At 34.3% G+C, this 22,657-nt stretch overlaps 2 protein-coding genes across 4 annotated transcripts; both read right to left on the bottom strand.

The window, feature by feature from the left end:
* Nucleotides 1-832: 832 nt before the first annotated feature.
* On the bottom strand, nt 833-10,581 carry LOC108204555 (methylcrotonoyl-CoA carboxylase subunit alpha, mitochondrial). Of its 3 annotated transcripts, none has more exons than XM_017374056.2 (16): nt 10,190-10,581; nt 8,257-8,378; nt 7,588-7,735; nt 6,985-7,122; nt 6,652-6,747; nt 6,499-6,558; nt 5,978-6,070; nt 5,761-5,872; nt 4,748-4,852; nt 4,454-4,590; nt 3,766-4,000; nt 3,523-3,680; nt 3,144-3,260; nt 2,656-2,898; nt 2,439-2,534; nt 833-1,246 (listed from the first exon to the last, which is right to left on the bottom strand). In XM_017374056.2, exons 1-16 carry the CDS (start codon nt 10,517-10,519, stop codon nt 1,238-1,240), a joined length of 2,199 nt encoding a protein of 732 aa, XP_017229545.1. In that variant the 5' UTR covers nt 10,520-10,581; the 3' UTR covers nt 833-1,237. The 3 variants fall into 3 exon arrangements, with proteins under 3 accessions (XP_017229545.1, XP_017229546.1, XP_017229547.1); XM_017374057.2 differs by having other exon boundaries at nt 1,103-1,246; nt 7,588-7,757; nt 10,190-10,354; XM_017374058.2 differs by having other exon boundaries at nt 1,103-1,246; nt 7,588-7,757; nt 8,257-8,415; nt 10,190-10,323.
* Nucleotides 10,582-13,191: 2,610 nt separating this feature from the next.
* Nucleotides 13,192-18,653, bottom strand: LOC108204650 (sulfate transporter 3.1). Its single transcript, XM_017374192.2, has 11 exons — nt 18,215-18,653; nt 17,614-17,993; nt 17,217-17,282; nt 16,327-16,440; nt 15,643-15,759; nt 14,863-14,989; nt 14,495-14,781; nt 14,215-14,405; nt 14,025-14,110; nt 13,821-13,897; nt 13,192-13,695 (listed from the first exon to the last, which is right to left on the bottom strand). Exons 1-11 carry the CDS (start codon nt 18,645-18,647, stop codon nt 13,498-13,500), a joined length of 2,076 nt encoding a protein of 691 aa, XP_017229681.2. The 5' UTR covers nt 18,648-18,653; the 3' UTR covers nt 13,192-13,497.
* Between the last annotated feature and the right edge of the window lie 4,004 nt (nt 18,654-22,657).

Here is a 22,657-nt window from a genome sequence, read left to right as displayed (position 1 = left end):
GTAATGTACAAATTGTGCCTTCATGTATTGTATCTCATTGCCGCCAACACAGAATAATCATTTAGTATATATTCTTTCTTGCTCAGCATACTTCCGCCAGGAAAAAAAAACAGATGAAAGGTAATAATTCAAGAATGATTGATTTTACCGCCCCCTTGAATTTAAATTAAAATTTGGGTTAATGCTTTCCGAGAAAAAATCATTGGTAAATAACATTTGTATGTCAAAGTACCCGGACCCATCTATACTGTGGTCTGTGCATAGACAAAACAGTGGCCAGTAACGTATTTTTTGACATGACAAGCAAACAAGAAGCAGCCCCTGAATCTCACATGCATGGCATGAGGAGGCCTTTCGTTCACCGAAAGTGGCATTCGCGTACCAGCTCAGGCCTCAGACAGTCATTCATATATCGAACAATTACATAAATATGTTGGGGTAAGGGTATTGGTCTATTCTAACACAATTTAAAATGAAAAGGACCAAAATAGCACTTTAGGGAAAGTTGACCTTAAACCATAAGGTCACCCTTACGCTCTCTCTGTTCAGCGCGTACTATAGGGTAAGGGCCACGATGTTACATGGCGCTATTTTGGACATTAATTCCAATTTTGTGCTCTTTCGGTCATGTTCTCAGTTCTCCTGGAGAAATTTATAGCTCATGATGAACTGATAAGATCAAGATTTGTGTTCACGGACGGGTCACAAATTCCAAACCACCAAGAGCTACAATGAATTTTAGATTCACTGATATTCAGAAAACTATACCTCCACTCAGATTCAATTTACATAGTTAATGAAACACGAATGTGAAGGAAAAGCACGATAGCAGTACAGAGAATAGAGGTGTTAAATATATACCATAACTTAGATTCCAATTGATTGGTAGGAACTACAGGGGCAGGAGTCTTTCACATCCACAGGGAGTAAAACCTGGACAAGGTATTTGGCCTATGCTATTGTTTCATTTCACATTTCCTGTACAATTAATGTAAGGAATAATAATGTGTTCTTTTCATAAAAAAAAACTGCATTTCCTTTGTCGGATAAGAACCACTGAACTGGACAGTGATCTGAACCCAAAATGAGTCTAATTCCTCTTCATGGAAAATACCAGAATGCTAAAACACTTCTAGCAAAGACAATTAATTGGATTTTTTCCATCATTATCACAGCATTTATTTATGACTGGAGCCCATCAAAGTAAGATTTATCATGAGAGTATGATGTCACCATCTCATTCGTCCTGCAAAAAAAATAAATCACATATCAATTTGATGCAGTCTAGTTGAAGAGTTAAAATATAATTTTAAGTTAACATGAATCTAGTTCATGTAAAAGTTATCTACAACTACTAGAATCCTCGTAGCGTACATAATTCTTTCCCGAATTCACATAAATAACTGGTACACATCAAACTAAAGTATTAGGATTCACAATCATGTCACCAAACAAACTTAGCTGGAATTCTCTGTTCGAAACAAACAATTGCATTTAAAGCCCAAATGGCTATAAAAAAACACCTCCATTGTAACATACACAGGTTTTAAGGCAGCTTTATGAAGATTTTCCTTGTTACAACTCGCAATCTTGGTTTGAATCTCGCAAGTGCAACATGTTTATAAACAGCAACTAACCAAAAAAAATAGGCGCAACAAATATGTAGAGCGGCTTGGTTGAATATTGGCCTAATATTTTGAAAAAAATTGAAAAATGTGTTGTATGCACAAATCAAAAGCAAGTCTAGAAAGTCTAAAAATTTTTAGTGAAAAACCGATTTGAAGATATCCTTGGTTGGAAGATATAAAATGTACAATTGTAGAGCAATTATTCATTGTGCACCTTCAATCCCCATTTCCATTCATACAAATTTAAATTAGATCTCGACCACACCAATCTACTGATGACTTCTCATATCTACCTTCCCACACATTTCCACCTTTTATCTAGTTCACAAATTTCACTGCATATGTCCAACCAAATGGGTCATATATATGCTCTACCGAGAGACAGCAGACATTAAATCATATAATATTGAAAACTGTGAAGCATAGTAAATGAACCGCAACTTTACTGATGTCTAGTCATGTTTTGGATAATTAGAGTCACAATATTAGCAATTAAGCCATCAGCCACATCACAATATTGACAATTTAGCCATCCGCCATTATCAGCTATCTGATACTGTTGTCCGATATTTGATTGTTTGCTTATTTTAAACTTTCAGTTCAGCATCCGGCGAGACGTATATAGACAGACAGGTTGAAAGTCTTACTAATACGGCATTGCTACATTTCCAAATGAATAATTCTGTGCAACCAAGCAATTCAGTTCATGTAGTAAAAAATTTAGCCATATAAATAAATAAAGCATATAAATATATAATTAATAGGTGTATCACAGTAGAAGTCCCTCTCATCGCAACAGAATTGACTAACCTTAACACTGAAGAGAACAAAACCATCCGAGACCTGTTGACCCACGTTGACTTGAAGGCCACTAACAAGCCCAGCGGTTTGGGACTTTACGATATGCTATTACAAAAATGGAAAAGAAATAAATTTTATCCGGAGTTCCAAAAAGTTTAACCTCTATGATCATAAATGGCATTATATAACAGATGACAGATTTGGGGTCATTAGATTAGATAAATACCTCCATCTTCATTGCTTCTAATACTAATATAGGTTGCCCTTCCTCGACTCTCATCCCATTTTCGACCAGTACTTTAACCACTAAACCGGCCATAGGGGCGACGACAGCTCCACGCTCATGAGATACCAGGCCAGATATGGGCTTCCATTGGGTTGTATCATCATCCAATAGAACACGATGGATTTTCCGTCTGAAATGATGATGATGTGAACCATGCCAAATATGAATGTGCTCATTTTGATCCTGCAAGGCCAAATTTGCATTTTCTTTTATTAGAGAGGGAGAGAGGGAGGGAAGGAATTTAAAGGATTGGATTCACAATTGAGATGGTGACACTGGCTGATCCTTGCAGCGTTTGAGGAAAACATACACCTCAGTCATAAGTCATACAGAAATAAGACGTGCATCCATTCTCAATCATATGATCAATATAGAATTGAATGAATACATGGTGCTAGACTGCTAGTCCTGATAGCATACTTAATTACCTTGAAATAGGCACCTAAGCTGATGTTTATGCAAGCACCATCAACTTCAGTCCTAAAATCATCGTTGCCCAAGTGCTCCACCCGGATCTCCTGAGCAGGACAGCTGCTGTCTCCAGTCTGTACATATGTAAAGGATTAAGAGTGAAAAAGGTTCTTAATGCCTAAAACAAGCCGCCCTCACCAATAATATAAAGTTACCCCCCCCCCCCCCCCCCCCCCACCAACACACACATCACAATATAAATGCTTGCACATATATAAACATTCTGCCTTAAGCATAGATAAATTTACAACCAAAAAAAAAAATCCACAAACAAAGTAGATGAAATGCTACATATATCCGATTACTAGATATATACTACCATGTAAATCTATATACCTTGATAAGATACTTTCCATTATGCTGATAAATGATAGAAAGTGTCAAAATCTCTGAGTCTTTGTCAAAGATGTCATTCTCCCACTCAAGTTCAAATGTACGTGTAGCTCTATGATGGACTCTGAAAGGAGGATTAGAATACCAAATGGAGAGGCCACCTGTAAATGGTAATTAATACAAATTAACAGAACTGTGTCATGCAGCACTTACATATTTTAAAGAGGCCAGGTCCCTTGAAATTACCAGGAGGACTTTTCCTTATAGAAACATGTTCCTTTTCACAGAAGCAAGCAGCTACAAGAATTGCACTTGTTTTTGCAGCATCATATGCTTCCTTAGCTAATTTCATATGATTTGGATCGACAAACAAGTCATCTCTAAAATTCTCAATAAAATGTGTTTCCACATCACCATTTTTAAAAGCCTCATGATTAGCAAGTTTCAATATAAAATCTATGTTGGTAGGCAACCCTGCAACCTGCAGAATAAAGGAAATCTATGTCAGTAAAACCCTGCTAATATAACATAAGTAAACAGACATTGTCACTAGACTCACTACAGCTTGAAAATGGTTAGCGGTCAGCTGGTAGCCTGCTACTATTGGTTAGCATGTCCAACACCACAACCTTGATCCCACACACATACAAGCAGGTCTGTATCCATATAATAACAGAAAACCAAACATGACATGTAACGAAGTAGAAGCCCACTTTACTTCAACATATTGCACTTTGAGATTTTGGTGGCTATCACTTAATTTTATGACATAAACCTCTGAAGATCAACACACAAGGGGAAACATGTGCAAAAATATCACCCAAGAGATTTACCAAATAGATGATCATGAAACCTTGGGTATAAAGTGAAACATTTAGCAAATAACTTATAGATTGACACACTAAATTGTAAATTTATTATCAGTTCATCATACCTGAAATTTGAATAAGCAATCTCTCAGTTTAACTAATGCTGCAGCACGGTTTTCTGCCCAAACAACAAGCTTAGCAATCATGGGATCATAGTGCATGCTCACATCATCTCCTTCTTTAACCCCAGTCTCAACCCTAACTGCAATATAGCTTGTCAAGAAAGTCTCACAACTTCATAAAAATTAGTAACACTATACAATTATTAAAATAAGAAACATAATATCCTCATCTTTTTATCAAATAAAGTATAAACTCATTCATGTACTCAGTAATCTGCCTATTCTGATGCAACACACCTGTTGATGATTCGGTAACAGGACGATAATGGTGGAGAACACCGGTTGCTGGAAGAAATCCTTTGGGAACGTTTTCAGCATATATTCGGGCTTCAAAAGCATGACCTGATCAACTTAAAGTTGTAATACTGTGTTGAAATTGATTAATATCTAACAGAGCAAAAACACATGAAGCATAGTGTTGGCCTTAAAAAAAATGCTATTTATATGTAATTCGAAATTTAGACATCAGGTAGATTTAGAGGTATAACTACAGTACTACACAGGTACAAGTGCTTCAACAAATGTGCGTGCATTCATAAACATCTAGAAGGCATGGAGCTCAATGGCACTATATTATGAACTTCACAAAATTGAATACTTATGTGAAATTCCCAATTATATATAGAGATATGTATCATCCTTGAGACTAAAACTAAAAGGCAACGATAAGGATTGTATCCAGTAACCAGTTCACCAACAGAAGATAGAAATTAAGGAGTATCATTCTTGTGCCACGCAAATTGCACCCATACTTTTTGCAAAATTTCAAATATAGAGACCGAACCTTAGCTTTTACCTAAATTTTACATTAAACTTGATCCAGGAAACATAATTGATAAAAAGTGCAAAATCATAGACTTATAGTTCTTCCCAAATTATTATGACACTTTAGCCTATACTTTCTAAGAGAGTTCGAACTATTAAAAGACTTCATGCTTCTTTTCTCCTAAAATGTGAAATGTGATTAAAAAACTTATACTGAAAATGAACACCGTTTTAGGCAAAATTTTAAGTAATGATTCAACCGAGGAGAAATTCATCAATTTACTTTTCATGTGCAGCATAGTACTTATAAGTAGAAATGCTAGTCTAATAGTTCCAGACTCTATTTTGACCGTATGCCATATACTATTTCTTCCCTTCATTAACTGACAGTCACCAGGAATATATATTTGATTCCAATTGAATCAATGAGAAGAAAATTGTAAAAAGCAGCAAATGTATAAAAAGACAGCACAGCCAAATTTTACCTAATAAGGGCACCTCAGACTGACTCATAGGAAGATGTTCTCCATTTGCAATACGAATCTGCCACTCTACGAGATCTTGACCAACAATCATCTCAGTAACAGGATGTTCAACCTTCGACAATACAGAGAAAAATAGTTAGATACAGGTGAACTTACTTCATAAAAGAAAATCGACCACGAAAAATCAATTAGGAGAAATGAAGAGTGAATATTGAACCTGAAGACGTGTATTCATTTCCATGAAATAAAACTTCCCTGTGATAGTATCAACAATGAACTCAACAGTTCCAGCATTAAAATAACCAACTGCCTGTCGGAAAAGAAAAAAGAAAGATGCGCAGTCACATTAATCAAAAAGTTAAAATCATGATGGACATTTGTCCTTAAGCAAATTTTGCAATTTTGAAATTGACAGTTGCAAATGGTAGTGTCAGAGCCAGATATTGTTTGCTTGATATCTCTCCTTTTTCAAGGGAAGCATCCTAAATATTAACTATATGCTGATTGTCAGCCATTGTAGTATGGCAACATTAATAAGCCAAAACAAGTCTCAGCTTAAAGGATAATAGAGCATTTACATAATGATTTTCAATTTTCACTTTGTGATGAATGTAGGTTATATATAAAATATCTTAGTTATAGCAGATACGATACCAAGCAGTAAATGAATCTATTCCAAAGAATATGACACATCGAATCAAAGTTACAGTCAGATCCTAAAAGTTTATTGTGCATCACCTTTGCAGCAGATACCGCTGCTTCACCCAGTTCAGAGCGGAAGTCTCTCATAATATTTGGCTGCATCCATGTATTTATTTAAATTTGTTACAACTCTAAAACCTGTATAAAGAAATCAAATAATTTATGAGAGATAATAGTATAAAGATTTACAGCTGGGGCTTCTTCGATTATCTTCTGGTGTCTTCTCTGCACACTACAGTCCCTCTCATTCAAGTGCACAACGTTACCATGTTTGTCCCCAAACACCTATCATGTAAAAGTACAGCCATGAATATTTAATATTGCATTAAAATATAGGCAATCACACCCAGACATGTTTTCCTATAAAGTAAAAACTCGTGAGGACATTCGATTTCAAAAGTCAAGCAGACCAACTGAAGTACGAATAAACTGATTGTCCAGGATAAGCTGAAACTTTCAGATTCGTTGCTTAAGAATGAATAGGCGATAACAGAGAAAGGGAAAAAGGAATAAACAGGGAACCTGGACTTCAATATGCCTTGGTTTTGTAATGTATTTCTCCAGCAAGATTGTATTAACACCAAACGAAGCAGCAGCCTCACGTTGTGCACCTAAGAATGAGTCAACAAACTCAGTTGGATTTGTAACAATCCTCATACCCTGAAAGCCAGAGAGAAAACATGGCCAAATCTTAAGAACTTTTACAAACTGAAGGAGTTGTTATAATTTAACAAACAGGCTTCCACTTAGTTTTATAAAAATTAAATGATCCCACACACAGGATTATATGATTTTTTTCCATATTGGGCTAAATTTCCTGCATTAACATTTTTGGAATATATACATAAGTTAACAGACTCTAAATGCTGAACTAATCCAAGTTAAAACAGATTTTTTTTTGCTCATACAAAGGGGGGAAAGAATACAAGATTATGAAAGTAAAGTGATATCTCATATACAAATATATATATATATATATATATATATATATATTGCGATATTATGACTTAACCACCTACCACTAAGAGAGAGGGAGAGCACAAGTGGTTCCTTTTAGAGCAAAAAAAAAATCAAGAATGGAAGAAACAAGAAACAATTCACGAGTATGTAAATCAAATTACACACCTTGCCTCCTCCACCATGTGTTGGCTTTATCAAGATAGGGTAGCCGATCTTTTCTGCTTCTGATTTCATTAGTTCAATATCTTGTTGCTCCCCATGATATCCAGGCACAAGTGGCACACCTGCTGCACCCATTATTCTCTTCGAAGCACTATTGGAGAAAAAAGGACAATCTAAGAGTGGAGAACATATTCCGTTCAGTGGAAGTCTCCAGTCCCCAGTTTATGCAACAATAATGGAAAAAGGAACACAGAAACTTGTATATGTGCTTCTCATGTTTGAAAATGTTATATAAGCAAATACAAGTGATTGCATGTCTGAAAGTGACGGTGTATACAGGAGAGTACCCGTCAAAAACATATATTTAATAAAGAGAACTCTGGATAAAAGTCATGTCTGGCACGGCCAAGAGATTCTTTAAGTCATACTTTCATCTAATTCGCTCTAGATGTATAAGATCACGTTCTCCAGGCATATCAGGGAAAACTGTAATAGACACCGTTGTGACCCTTTTTCCATTATATAGTCCAACCAAACTACGGTTACTTACAAGTCTCTGAATTCATGGGATCACTTGATGATCTACTAATTCATGCAACATGTAATTACAGGACCTTACTACATAGATACGAGCATAAAGCATCATTTTTGACGGCTCAGTTGAGTTTATACCTTTTGTCACCCATATCTCGTATTGCAGAAGCAGGAGGTCCAATAAACGTGAAACCTTCGTCTTCACAAAGTTGAGCAAATGCAGAACTTTCTGATAAGAAGCCATAGCCTGGATGTATAGCCTAATTACCAAAAGAGAGTCTGTTTTTAAGCAAATGACTACAAAAGCAACATGACGCTCGATAAGGTTCCAGCAGTAGTCCCACAAATAATAGGCATTAATATGAACACTATGGTTAATCATGTAAGACTACTTAGTTAAACACAATCCAAAACATCAATCTTGCCTGTGAGGTAACAATATAAAACATGCATAACAGCTTCTGACATAACATCAGTGTCTGCTACATGTGCAAGCAAACAGAATGGCATTAAATAAGGTTGGAGGCAAATATTACTAGAAATAGAGTATAATTGGCATCAACTATGATTCATTAATGACCGACAGGCTAGAGCAGTCTGTCATTTGAATTTATTAGTCAAAGTAATGTGTTGCAAAATATTTTAAACATTTAGCAATCGAAGGTTAAATGTGTGCTTGGAAAGGCCTGTACTATACTTAAAATTCGCATAATAGATCAATTAAACGGTTAGAGATGTTTTTAGGCAATTTCATACTAGATATTGAGTTCTTTATGTGTAACTATTAAAATAAAAACTTGTGTAAGATTTCTAGTATAATTAATACTTATATAAATGCGCCCAGTACCATAGCATTACATTGTACTTCTACAATTCCCTTGATCAAGAATAAGCACTGCAAATCTGCAATACTCCTTTTTTTCCTTATATAACATATTTTTTGACGCAGTAATTGCACAAAGGCAAAGTTAAAAACAAATCAAAACAGAACTAATATTCCCAAAGTATATCAGAAAGTTGCAATAAGAACCGCAACACTTTTTTTTTTATATATATATAATAATTTTTGGTGCAGTAATGTCACAGAGGCCAAGTTACAGACAAATCAAAACAGAACCAGTATTCCCAATGTAAATTAGAAAGATGCCTTAATAAAAGAAACAACACATTTGTAGCAGTGCTTATCATTAGCTTAATAATCAAATATTAGATAGGAAGTCAAGAGCTTAACTCCAGTCTCAGCAAATTAATAAACTAACTAGTGCAGGTTCATAAAAACTTAAATTTAGTATAGAATTTTTATTAAAATAATAATAATAATAATAAAATATACTAAGCAGATGCATATAAAAGGTAAATACTAGTACACTTAGCTTCGATTAACACTAAACAACCAGTACAATAACTTCAATTAATAAAACACATGCATTTTTGTTATTTCAAATATTCAAATTTAAATGAGTTCCATCATGAAATCAGTACAGTACATTCTATGTCACATCTTGATTAAAAATAGTCACAGGGTAGAGAGAACACTGTAATAGAGAACAAAGAGAATTTTAATCATCACCCTCGGTTTTTCCTAAAATGGACAACTAAGATTAGAATGACAAAGTTCAACAACAATCAGGCTTAAGATATTGAATCTATTCTAATATCTCATATAGATTTTAAGCAGTTAACTATTACAGAATCTAATATATGAACACTAACGGTAACAATCATAATGAGATTCTGATCCTGTTATCTTGTTATTTTTAAGCCTAGATTTTGTTCTCAATGGAACAATGGCTATATACAGGCTTGTGCTGATAAGGAAACCACTTAAATAATAAGTCTGTAAACTCGGAATTCGTCTAGCTGAAACTCGAATTTGGATGTCAATTCTTTTATTAAAGCTGCTTGCTTATATAAACTGTAAAGCATATGCATATACAGAGCTCTAATTAACATAAACAACCAGAAACACAACTCTGATTAAAAATACAGACACGAACGTGTGAAATAGCGAAATTAGCTCTCTCTCTCTCTCTCTACCTGCACACAGTGTGTTTGAAATCGATGCAATTACCTGAGCGCCAGTACGGCGAGCAGCATCAATGATAGAATCAGCTTTAAGATAACTCAACCGAGCTGCTGCAGGACCGATATGGATCGCTTCATCTGCGGATTTCACGTGCAGGCTGTGCTTATCAGCATCGCTATAAACGGCGACAGTTCGAATCCCTAATCTCTTCGCCGTTCTCATGATTCTACACGCAATTTCGCCTCTATTAGCTATCAATATCTTCTCTATCTTTACATTTTTAACACTTCTAGTTGAGTAAAGTCTCGCCGGAATTACAAAGTGATTGCTGCTCCGGTTAAATTTCCGGCGAATTATTGCCGCTAGTAATGACATTGGAGGAGTTTTAACTTTTTGTATTCAAATAGCAGTGGTTGCTTGGTTTATTAAGTGTTTTTGGTGCGGTTGCTGCCAGCCTTTTATTATTCGCAAATTCCAAATTGCAGTGAAACCATTTTAATCGCAAAATGTTACTCAATTGCACGTATTTTGAAATTCTTATAAACTAAAATTTTATAATATTTTTCTAATTTATTTTTTTTTGGATAAAATTTTAAATATCAAATTTTTATTCAAAAAATTTATTTTAAAAAATATTATGAAACTACATTTAAAAAATCTAAAAAAAAATACATACCAAAATATAATTTATACAATTAAACAAGACAGAGTGAATAATTATTTTATTGAAACTACCTTGTCCCATCTTGTTTTTTGGACAACTACTTTAGTTAGTGAAAGATTTTATTTGACATAAATTTTTGTGCGGAGAAAGTCATCATTGCTGTTAGTATCAGAAAATCTTATAATAAAATCTCCCATTAATTAATTATGAGAATAATAGAGTTCGTTTATTTGTATTAGAATCTTTTAATTTCACGCAACTATCTCTCTTCGTCTCTCGTGTTTGTCGTAAGAAAATGTTAAATATCCCTAAACATTATCTCAAATTTCACTCCAATAACAATAAAGATTTTTTAATATAAACATAATTATCCGGTCACAAATTTTCACTTGTCTACCACGTAGTTTAGTAAAGAAATTTGAAAAAAAATTTATGGGTTGATTTCACAAATTTATCACACACATATTGTCATTATAATTGATATTCAAAGAAATTATTCGACAAATTTATTTATTAATTTATAAAATAGTTTTAAATCAAAGTTACTCAAGAAAGGAATCAAAACTTTTTCAAGTTCAAATTATTGTTTACATTCTTGTTATAAATCCTACAATAATCCTTATTTTATGAATATTATATAAATGGAGTAATTTCTAAAAATTGCTGTGTATAATATGTTATCAAAGAAAAGTAGGATGTATTTTAAAAATGATATGGGTGATCATCTTTGATATGATGTACTTTAAAAGATATGGATGATCATGTGTGATGCCACCTCAAATGTATGTAGCACAAACAGATATGATCACACACGTTTATGAGCTGTCTCATCTGTTAAACTTGAGATGTTACATAATGTGTGCTCTGGGGACTGGGGAGACTCGAGACTATTGGATTTGGGCCCGGAAGCATGGTCTGATTAAAGATATGAGTAAATTATGCATGGGCATGGGATGAGGAATATTTCTAGCTTTCTATCCATATCATTCACGGATAAATAATATACCCTCCGTCCCCTTCAATAGTTTACATTCAGTTTGGACGGAGGTTAAGAAATATGTATAAAGTAGTGACACAGAGGTTAAAAAATATGTATAAAGTAGTGGAAAAGAGAAAGAAAAGTGGGTAAAGAAAAGGGTTTTGTAATGTAAAGAAAAGTGGGTAAAGTGGTAGAACCATTGATTTTTAATATATAAAAGGGAGATAGTGGAGTAAAAGTAGCGTGAAAAGGAAGAAAAAGTAGGAAAGTGGTGGGACTCATTAACTATTTTAGGAAAGTTTTGTAATGTAAAAAAATGAGGGGACATCCAAAAGAGGAAATTGCAAAGAATTTATAGGTATTTTAGGAAAGTTTTGTAATGTAAAGAAATGAGGGGATATCCAAAAGAGGAAACCGCAAAGAATCTATAGGGATGGGGAGTATAAAATTTTAATGTGATAGTACCCTTTTAGATAACATTTATAAATTCAAAAATGAAAAGTTCAATCTAATACTTTTTATATATAATAAGTTAAGAAATAGACGTATCATAGTTTTTTTATATATATATATCCTTTGGTACAAATAAGATAAATGCTGAATCATTTATATTATAATACTAAAAAATTTTAATTTGCAAAGTTTTTCTATGTGTTGTGGCGTATTACGTGTATATATCTATTTCTTGACCAGATACTAAAAGCATTGCACCTTTATGGGGTGGTTTGGTTGGAGACCGGTACGGAACTGAGTTTTGGGGGAGGGGGGGGGGGGCTAAACGGGCTTGGGGAAGGTTGGGGGGCCACCCACCCATACCTCCGTCTCTGGTTGGAGAGAGGGTATGAGGTTAGAATTAAGAATCGGGTTGAGAATATTTGATTTGAAATATTTTTAAGTGATTAACTATAATTAATTTTAAAAAATTTAAAATATTTTTTTTATATATTTTTGAGTCATCAATTTCATTTTTTACCAATAATTTGAATTTAAGGATATAAATAGAAATGAAAATAAAAGAAAAAAAGTTGATTTCCTCAAACCATGTTTGATACCCACCTCCTCTTCTGGGTATGAAAATCTCATACCTTGTAAGTTTGAAGTATGAGTTTAAAGGAAAAAAAATTCAACCAAACATCAGGTGTGGATTTGAAATCTAAACCGAAAAATATCGGCTACTAACTTAAAGTCATAATAAGTCAAAAACTAATTTTAAGTCGGGTGTTAGTTTGTTAATTTTTTCAATAACTTACCCATAAATCATAACTTATCATGAGTTATGTTAAATCATAACTCACAACTTTAAGTTTAGCCAAATGGGCTCACATGCTCTACCACCCTGTACCCGGTAAACTGCCTTAATATAGTTGCCCCAGAATTTTTTTCCATCTACAAGTGAAATTGATCTTAAGTCTTAACATCCTGGTTGGCTTGTTGTATTTCATTTCCGGCAAACAAGATTGCAGATTCTACAAATTACATAATATGTTGGAAGACAAAAAAAATCTCCAACTTCATCACAAGTGTTAGCACAGGGATATTCCACACTTGTTGTCTATTCAATGCAGAAGCATATATATTGCTAATATCATGGCGCTTGAGTAAAATAATTAAAGACTAATATACATCAAAACCAGGAGCAGCAGCATAAATATTTATATATGCTAGCTAATTTTGCTTCTGTTTTCATTTATGGATCATGCTAATTAAGCTCTAGACATTACTGCTGTCATTGCTCCATGGCTCTGATTGATCAGTGGTAGATTTTGGTTTGTATGTGTGAAGCATGAAGTTACATGCTCCTACAGCTTCCCCCACAGTAAGATAGATCCATTCTTGACCTAGTGCATCGATGAACTTGGCCTTGTTTAGCTTCTTGATTACCTCTCCTCCTGGATTAGCCAAAACAAGCTACATTTGCCAGAAAACATAAATTAATATTGCACGGGGCCTTGAACTTAAAGGCATATGTTTTTTATCTGATATCTGATCTTATAAAAAAATTGTTTAGGAATGATAATTATGCGTAGGTGTACCTTAAGCCCTCTTCTGTCCAAAGTCTTTTTAATCTCTTCAAACATGCTAATCCCGCTGGTATCGATGTTACCCACAGCTGAAAGTGTACACAGAAGTTGTTGATGTTACTTGGAGCTCATTTAGTTTCAGTTTATATATGCTCTTTACAAATAGTTAAACATATGTAGTACTGTAATTCATTAGTCTAATTAGTAATTACTTACCACCCATATCCAGGATAACATATTGTAAGGATGATTCTCCAGAAGTTTTTATCCTGTCTTCCTCCTCGTCAATCCACCTGGTGATTCTGAAAGCGTAATACAAGCACATCAGCATCATCCAGATTTACAGTTGCGTAAATTAGGAAATGTATGTGTATACTTGATATGATACTATAAGATAAATTAATACCTTTCTCTCAAGTAGTTGGAATTAGCAAAGTAAATTGGTGCATCAATCTCAAGTATAAGAATTCCGGGAACATTGTTTGCATTGGGGTATTGATCTACGCTTCTATAGATCCTGGAATCTGGGATGTTTCCTAGAACAACTGTCTTTGGTCTTGTAATGAACAATAGTACTCTTAGGACAGACAACATAACCTGCATTGTAAGTTAACAGAGATCAATTTTCTAGTCAAATTGTACATCGTCGAACATAACAACTAAAATAAGAAAATTCAGAAGCATACCGCCACCACTAAGCCAATCTCAACACTACCAAAAACAACTCCAAGATATGCACCCATGCAAACTACAAAATCATATTTGTCGATGTTCCAGAGGTGAATGGCTGCATTGTAGTCTATGAGGCCCAGCATTGCTGAAATGATAATGGCTGATAGAACAACGATCGGAGTGTAATGAAACACTGGTGTTAGAAACAGCAGAGTAAGCATCACCGCAATGGCCATCACGATGTTTGATACTGCTGTCTTGCATCCTGCATTGAAGTTAACAGCGGAGCGCGAGAATGGCCCTGTTTTCATAGGGTAATTAGTATTATGTTATAGATCAACAAAAATATTTATGAACAAGTTAATAAAGATAATTAAATTACCAGTTGTGAGGTAACAAGAAGTGAAAGAGCCAGCAATATTCATCATCCCAAAAGCAATCATCTCTTTGTTACCATCGATGTGGTAATTCTTGAACATGGAGAAGCTTCTACCTACTGCAATCCCTTCCTGTAATGTTATCACCTCACATTAGTATTTAGTACTGTCATTAACTAACTATGTGGTTATTAAGCTAAACATAATCTAATTAAACTTCATTCACAATCTCAAACACAATTGGGGAACAATGTCATCATACCGATCAGTCATGAATTATACGTATTACTGGTGAACACTTGCTGATGTCGAAGTCCAGTAGGCTAGTGCACTATGTTAAGTTTAATGTCCGCAGACAATTTAACCAGACCAATTCCAAAAATACCAAAGTCTTGTTTATCTCGGGGACGAGGGCTTACACATAATACACATAAGTCATAAATATTTTTCAAAAAAATTTATGAAATTATATTTTATATGTACCTTAGAATGTGTCCAAAAAAAATAAAATAATGGGGACAAAAAACAGAACATTGATTTCTTAGCCGACCAAGTTGGTAAAATTGGAATAAGTTGTTGAATTGCTTAAAACCCGTGAGCAAAAATACCAACTAGTTGTAACTAGCTAGTCTAGATTTGCAGATGAAACAAATTAGGTAACATGTCTTCATATATCGCAACTTGCAAATAGTACTCTGCTGAGATACAATAACAAATGCATGCATGGACAGTATGGAGATACAGTACAAATAATTGAAATTTATGCAATAAATACTGCTGCTTACCGCAAGTGCAATAACACCCGTGACAATGCCAGTTTTAAGAGCTGTGGACATGTACTCTCCTCCAAATGCCAGATGGGTAATTGAAATCGGATTTAGCCCTTTCTTCAGATGTCCAATCTGTTCAAAATATTTAATATATTTAATTTTGCAGATGATGTAAATACGTGTCAGATATGTACAGGATGAACAGATTTTATGAATTATTAAAAAGAACAACGTGGTTAACAAGAAATTAAATGTAATGACACAGGCATTTCAACAGAATTGTTTGCAATAATATAGATGTGATATAATGTTTCCAAATGTATAAAATATTAATTAAATATTCTGGAACCCACTAGTGACAATAATGGAACTCGCCCACAAAATGCACCTCTAGAAATTTTTTGTCTGGTCCACACCATTATTTGGTGAGATGTTCCTTCTAAATAGTACTGGTCCTTGATTTGGCTTTTTAACTTCTTTTATTTTTTAAAATTTATATATTCTATACAAAATATGTTAACATGATTTATTCAAAAGATGGAAGATATAATAAGCTTGTATGCTAAAGAAAAAAAAATTATCAAAGAAATTAAGTAAATAAACTTATCTGTAACTTGTAGAAATGAATTTATACTTTAAACTTATAAAATTACTTTTACATGTAAAAAAAGTCAAAGAGGGTGGGAGAGAAATGCTTACCACTTGAACACCATGTTTCTCAGCATGGGTAAAGTAAACCAGAATGCTTCCTAAAATGACTGAGGTCAAAGGAGCCATTGCCGATATCCAGAACAATTTTGGTCGTTTCGTGCTCTGCATTAACAAATACGCATAATTTAATTATTAAATTTGTCCAACAATACGCAACATTAATATAGCATTTATTGTCGTTTCTAAAGTTGTGTACACATTAAGATTAATTTCTTGGCATGATAGGAGTATATCTTAGACTTGTAGATTCAACTAAACAAGAGTGGGAGCAGGTTGATGTTGAATATAATGAGTAAATTCCTTTGATTTTGCTATAATATTTTGACTCCAATACAGTGTAAGAACCGACAAATTGATAAAGTATAAATTACTTCAGTTTTAAGAGTAGCAAATGAGTGGGTAAGATTCTAGATAGATATATCAATCTCCTCTATAAAGTGTTGTCAAATAAGTTGGAGTAATATCAGTCATGTATATTCTCTGTATAGTACTAGTATCATTATTTTTTTTTTTCAATTTTCTCACAGAATATTAACTATTCAAGAATTAGTTATTCTATACAAAATGATGTTTATTTTATATCACATCACATGAGAGAATAAATCTCCCAGAGTATGACCTACCACTATGTTATAAAATTTATTTTACATATTCGCAATAATCCTCTTTTATTCCATTTTGAAATAAACATATATTGTAGGGTTAAAGGTGAGATTATCTGGAAGCATATAACTCAAATCACTTATTTCTGTCCAATAAACATATATATCTTTTAGTATAGTAATTTCCTGAATTTTGATATTCTAGAATAATTGTTTAAATAATAGTATTATATGCAATTTGCAGGTATATTATGAATGGACCAAGTATATACTTACACAGTATCTAGCCACGAGAAGGTAGAAAAGAAAAACGCATCCCAATACAGCACTTTCCCATCTCCACTGCAATATATACAAATTACAAAACATGTTAAATATAAATACTCCAATCATTTTTTTTCATTATGCATACAATTCGAATTATTATACTATATAGGGATTCAAAATGGCTTGCATGGCTAATTAGTTAAACATGACATAGTAGTAATTATTATTATTATTAATATTAGTATCATGTTTACAGTACTCGAGCTAAAACGTGATTTCCATAGAACACAACCGACCGTGATACTGACGGGAGACGTATGTAACATGGAACAGAAATTATTGCCAGCTGGTGTCATGTGTATTAGTGTGACAGAGAATAAAATGAATAAAATAAAGTAAAACGTACCTCATGAGTCTGTGAGAAAACAGAGCGCATGACAGAAATAAGATCAGTGGAACGAGTGAAATGTTCCAAGCCAAGAATCCCTTTGAGTTGCTGCAGGCACACCACAGTGGCGGCTCCTGCCATGAATCCAACAATTGTTGCATGCGACAGAAAGTCCACTATGAATCCCAGCCTGAATATGCCCAGAGAGGCTTGTAACACCCCGGCAAAGAAACAGGCTGTGAAAGCCAGGTGAAGGTAAAGACTAGGGTTCTCTGTTGCATCCACTTCTTTTCCCAGCATTGAAGCTGTCAGTAGTGAGGCCACGGCCACCGTCCCGACGGCCAAATCTCGCGAACTTCCCATCAAGGCGTAGACCAATGGCGGTATGAAACTCGAATCTGGTTTATATTCACAAATTTAGTAACCAGTTAGTAAATCAGGTTCGTAGGATTAAAGTTGTTACTGACAAGGTTCGGAGATGATACTATATTATTCAATGCAGATAAATTATCAATCAGGTTCGTAATATTAAAATTGTTACTGTATTATTCGAAACAGATAAACTATCGTATGAAAAGTGTAATAATATTGATAATATAGGATAATATGTAAAACTCACATAAGCCGAGAATAGGGGGCAAATTTGCTAGCTTGGCATAACTGATTCCCTGAGGAATGGCCAAGCTAGCAATAGTGATTCCGGCTATGAGGTCGGATTTGAAGAAACTCAAGCTGTAACGCGGCCCCCATTCGAAAATCGGGAACACATATTGTACACCTAGTTTGAGTTTGGTGGATAATGGTTGGTTTTTGAATTGGCGTAGAGGGTCATCAGGGAAGAAGGTTTCTTTGAGATTATTTGCAAACGACTTGGTGAATGGTTGCGGTGGCGGAATCGCGACACGGTGCGAACACTCGACATTCTCCGACGGGTACGAGTAGTCTGCGTTACCCATTTCACGGCAAATAAATATTTTCGAACTCTGTATGAAAATTACTAAGTTGAATATGTGGAGAAAGTATGAAGTGTTGAGGAGCAGAGTATACAACATTGGAGGTGTGCTAGGAGCTTTATATAGTGGAAGTGTGAAGAAATTGTGAGTGGACGTTTGGGTCCCACACATGTTCAGGGGTGCCACGTGGCTCAGAGGTCTTCAAACTTATACTGCTGCCAACCTTGGGCCTGGTTATCATTTAGATTTCCCTGACGAGAGAAAGCAAAGTGTTAGTGGCTCACGTATATGTGTGCACAATGCCGTGTATACTATAGAGTCCCTTAATTTTCCGTCCCACAATAAGATTTCTTCGACTCTGACACTTTATTTAGTCAGAATTATGATTTTGTAATCCGGATCAAAAATGTATAATAATCCTGATTCCGTCACTGTCTACGATTTTATCGGACTCGAATTATATACATGATAAATGATATGGATATGATCTGATCAATTTTATATAATCAAGTGGTTCTTGAAGCAGAGCCGTTTTGGAGTGCTTTCACATTTTGTGCCTGTATCTTTACAAATGACTGTTGTGATATGAGTAGCTGGTGGATTCTCCGTGACGTGGAGGGATTAGTGGATGTTTCGGTTAGCTTAGTGTAAGTTGGACACGTGTAGTCAATTATTTATAAAAATGTAATCAATTCATTGTTAAGAAGATTTTTGTTAAACAAGTAGGTGCTTAAAGTATAAACAATCTTCTAGGAGGGATCCTAACACGATACTGACTAAAAGCAGTCAATCAAGTTGTGTGTGTAATATCTGCACCTACTCGTGCCAACCAGCTTGATACCTCATAGAAGCAACTCATTTACTCGGTGGCTTATACCCTGATTTATCGTGCAGTATCAGCACAATAACGATATTTTAGCTAAGATTGCGTTCGAGAACATATATTTCATTTCAGACTAAGCAAAGATATACGCTTCTAGAGAAATTAGTTATAATCTGAGTGAGATATTAGTTGATACCTGCTGAAATAGAAGGTTAGCAATTTTATTGATTGATAAGAAGGGAATGTGGGAGTGTCTGCACAAGTACTGCTGTGCATATGTGACAGGACCATAGAGCTGAACATGAGGTTTATGCTTTCTCAAAGTTTTTGAGTCGCACTACCAGTGGATGACCTGCCTCCAGGTCTCATGTTATCAATTTTAGAACCATTTTGACTATGACATGGGTCACTGTCTCTGATTGTGATTAATTTAGTTTCTCTGTTTATCATTTGTTTCATTTGTTTGTGACTAACTGGTATTTATTGTTTACCTAGCTCAGATAATTATGAATGCTAATTTTATCATGCAAGTACTGTTGGAAGTTGTATCCTATATTAGTGAACAATTGAGTAGCTATATGGATTGTGAAGCCAAAAATTTATAAAATTATGAGTATTGTTGGGAGTTGTTTCCTATATGTAGGGTTGTAAATGAGTTGATACGCTCGATAAGCGTTCGGTGTTCGGTTTGGAAAAAGCTCGATTCGAGCTCAATTTGATTCATAAACAAGTCGATCTTGAGCATAATTTTAAGATTCGTTTTATAAACGAGCTGAACTTAAGCACAGTAGTGTTCGACTCGATAGTTCGCGAACAAGTTCGAATTATGAGTTTGTGAACATGATTCGTGAACTTGGCTCGTGAGCGTAGTTCGTGAACTAACTCGTGAACATGGTTCGTGAACTCAGCTCTCGGCTCGTGAACATGGCTGATGAGCTTGCCTCGTGAACATGGCTCGTGAGCGTAATTCTTGAACTAGTTCGTGAATTGAACTCATTAACATGCTCAACATTTTATAAAAATTTAATTGTATTAATATATATATAGAGGGTTACTCCAGTGAGAACTTCTTAAAATGAGAACTGTGAGAACTTCCTTAATTTATCATAATTTGACTAATCTAAACATCAAACTAGTGGGTACCCAATATAAAAAATGTATATAAAACTAGTCTCTTCCTATCTAGTCAAAAAAAAAAAAGTCCACTGTCATCAGCGTTTTTTTTTTTTTGGCTAGCTAGGTGAAAACCTTAATGATATACATTTTTTGTGAAAGTGCCCATGGCGAGGCCCTTAAAATGAATGAGATTTTGATAAATTAAAAAAGTTCTCACGGTTCTCATTTTAAAAAAGTTCTCATTTGAGCAAGTGCCTACACACACATATAGGCTATATGTGTGAATAATTGAGTAGCTATGGATTTATGGAGTCAAAATTTATAAAATTATGAGAAAGAACAACAAAATATACGATCCGATATGTGTAAAGTTATGAATTGTGGAGCCATAAATTTATAAAATTGTGAGAAAGAACGTAGTCTCTTTGAAATTTAAAAATAATTCTAACTTATTGTGGTGCATATTAAACCATGGCTGAGGAATTGATCGCTTGACCGTCAGTTTACAGGAGCAAAGAGTAAACGGCTCCGCAGAAGGTAGAATTACTGCTTAAACAAATGTATATTATATACTACGAACAAAATTCCATGTAGTCCACATATTTACTGTAGTACTGTAAATCACGTATGTTCTATAAGTATAGAATGGCATAAAAGTATTGCAAAATGTGTTATTTTGCAAATCATGTTCAATAAACATCATTATTTTGTTAAAAATTTTGACAATCCTAAACATTCTACAAGTTAAATAGTGAAAAACACATTATTCTGCAAAACATGTTAAGTTTGCAGAACATATTTACATATTACAGAACATACGTGTTTTACTTGTCGAACATAAATGATTTTCAATATTTTTCATGAAATAGTGATATTTATAGAAAATATTTCACAAAATAACAAGTTTCATACATTTTGCAATGTTTTTATGTCATTCTATAGTTGCAGAACATACGTGGTCTACGGTACTACAATAAATATGTGAACTACATGGAACTTAACTCAATATACTACTGTATATCTTTTATCTTTAGATTTTTTTCTTTTTTTTGAAACGCAAATGCATTAGAATTATAAAATCCCTTAATTATAGTAGAGGGAACACAAATACTACAGCCAGCCAATCAACAACTAAACAACAAAAGAATTTTTTGTAAAAATACTATCACTTTTTAAAACAAATTGAAAAATACTCCTGAAAATAATTCTAAAAGTACGGTGGTTGCATGTGCAATCAAATCTTCAACTGTTGGCAACCATATACAATCAGAGATGCAACTTTGGAAAAAAAGATTTAAAATAATTCCTGCGGCACCAAACATTACAACCTAAAAAGCAAGTAAAACAACAAATTAAAAATCAACTCAAAAAACAACTCCAAATTCAAAATCAAAATTTAGAATTCAAAATCAATTAAATTAAATCGGCGGCGGAGTGTCGCCGTACATGTATGTATGTAACATGACTTCAACCTCAAACCCCATGTGTGGCCTCTGAACACTTCAATTCTCTTCTGTAATATACACTTCACTTCACACACACAAACTCATAACTTCAAATCACAGAAATAGTATCTGGACATGTGGCGAAAGGCGGTGGTGCGGGAGAGACTGTCCATCAAGTTCCATCACATCAAAACGGCATGCTGATGAACAGACGCAGCCAGATGAGGATCCTAAGTGGGACTTGGCGACGGCGTCTGAGAATAAGGAGGTCGGAGAGTTCGTCGAAAATGGGTATGGGCGGGGAGGAGCGGTGGGTGGTGGGGAGGATAAAGGGGTTGAAGAGTAAGAAATTGATAGTGTAGATTGAAGAGGTGAGAGGGGATGAACAGAGATTATCTTGATTTTAAGAGAGAGGGGGTAAGGTGAGAGAAGAGTAGGCATAAGTAATAAAGAAATGAAAAGATGAATTAGAGAAGATAGTATATTTGAAAATAAGATTTAAAAGATACTCCCTCCGTCCCAATTTATGTGAACTGGTTTGACTTTCACGGAAATTAAGAAAAAGGTAGTATATGTAGTTGAAAAGTGGGTAAAGTGGTGGGACCCATCAATATTTAATAGGGAATTTATCAAATATACTACTTTTTAGGATCTTATTTGCAAAAATACCATCTTCCTAAATTAATTGCATATTTACTAAACTAAGTTTCTAAATTGCAAAAATA

The sequence above is a fragment of the Daucus carota genome, chromosome 1 (genome assembly GCF_001625215.2).
Source record: "Daucus carota subsp. sativus chromosome 1, DH1 v3.0, whole genome shotgun sequence".
Taxonomy (NCBI): Eukaryota; Viridiplantae; Streptophyta; class Magnoliopsida; order Apiales; family Apiaceae; genus Daucus; species Daucus carota.
The sequence above is the reverse complement of the archived record's forward strand: the minus strand, read 5'-3'. Positions and strand labels throughout refer to the sequence as shown.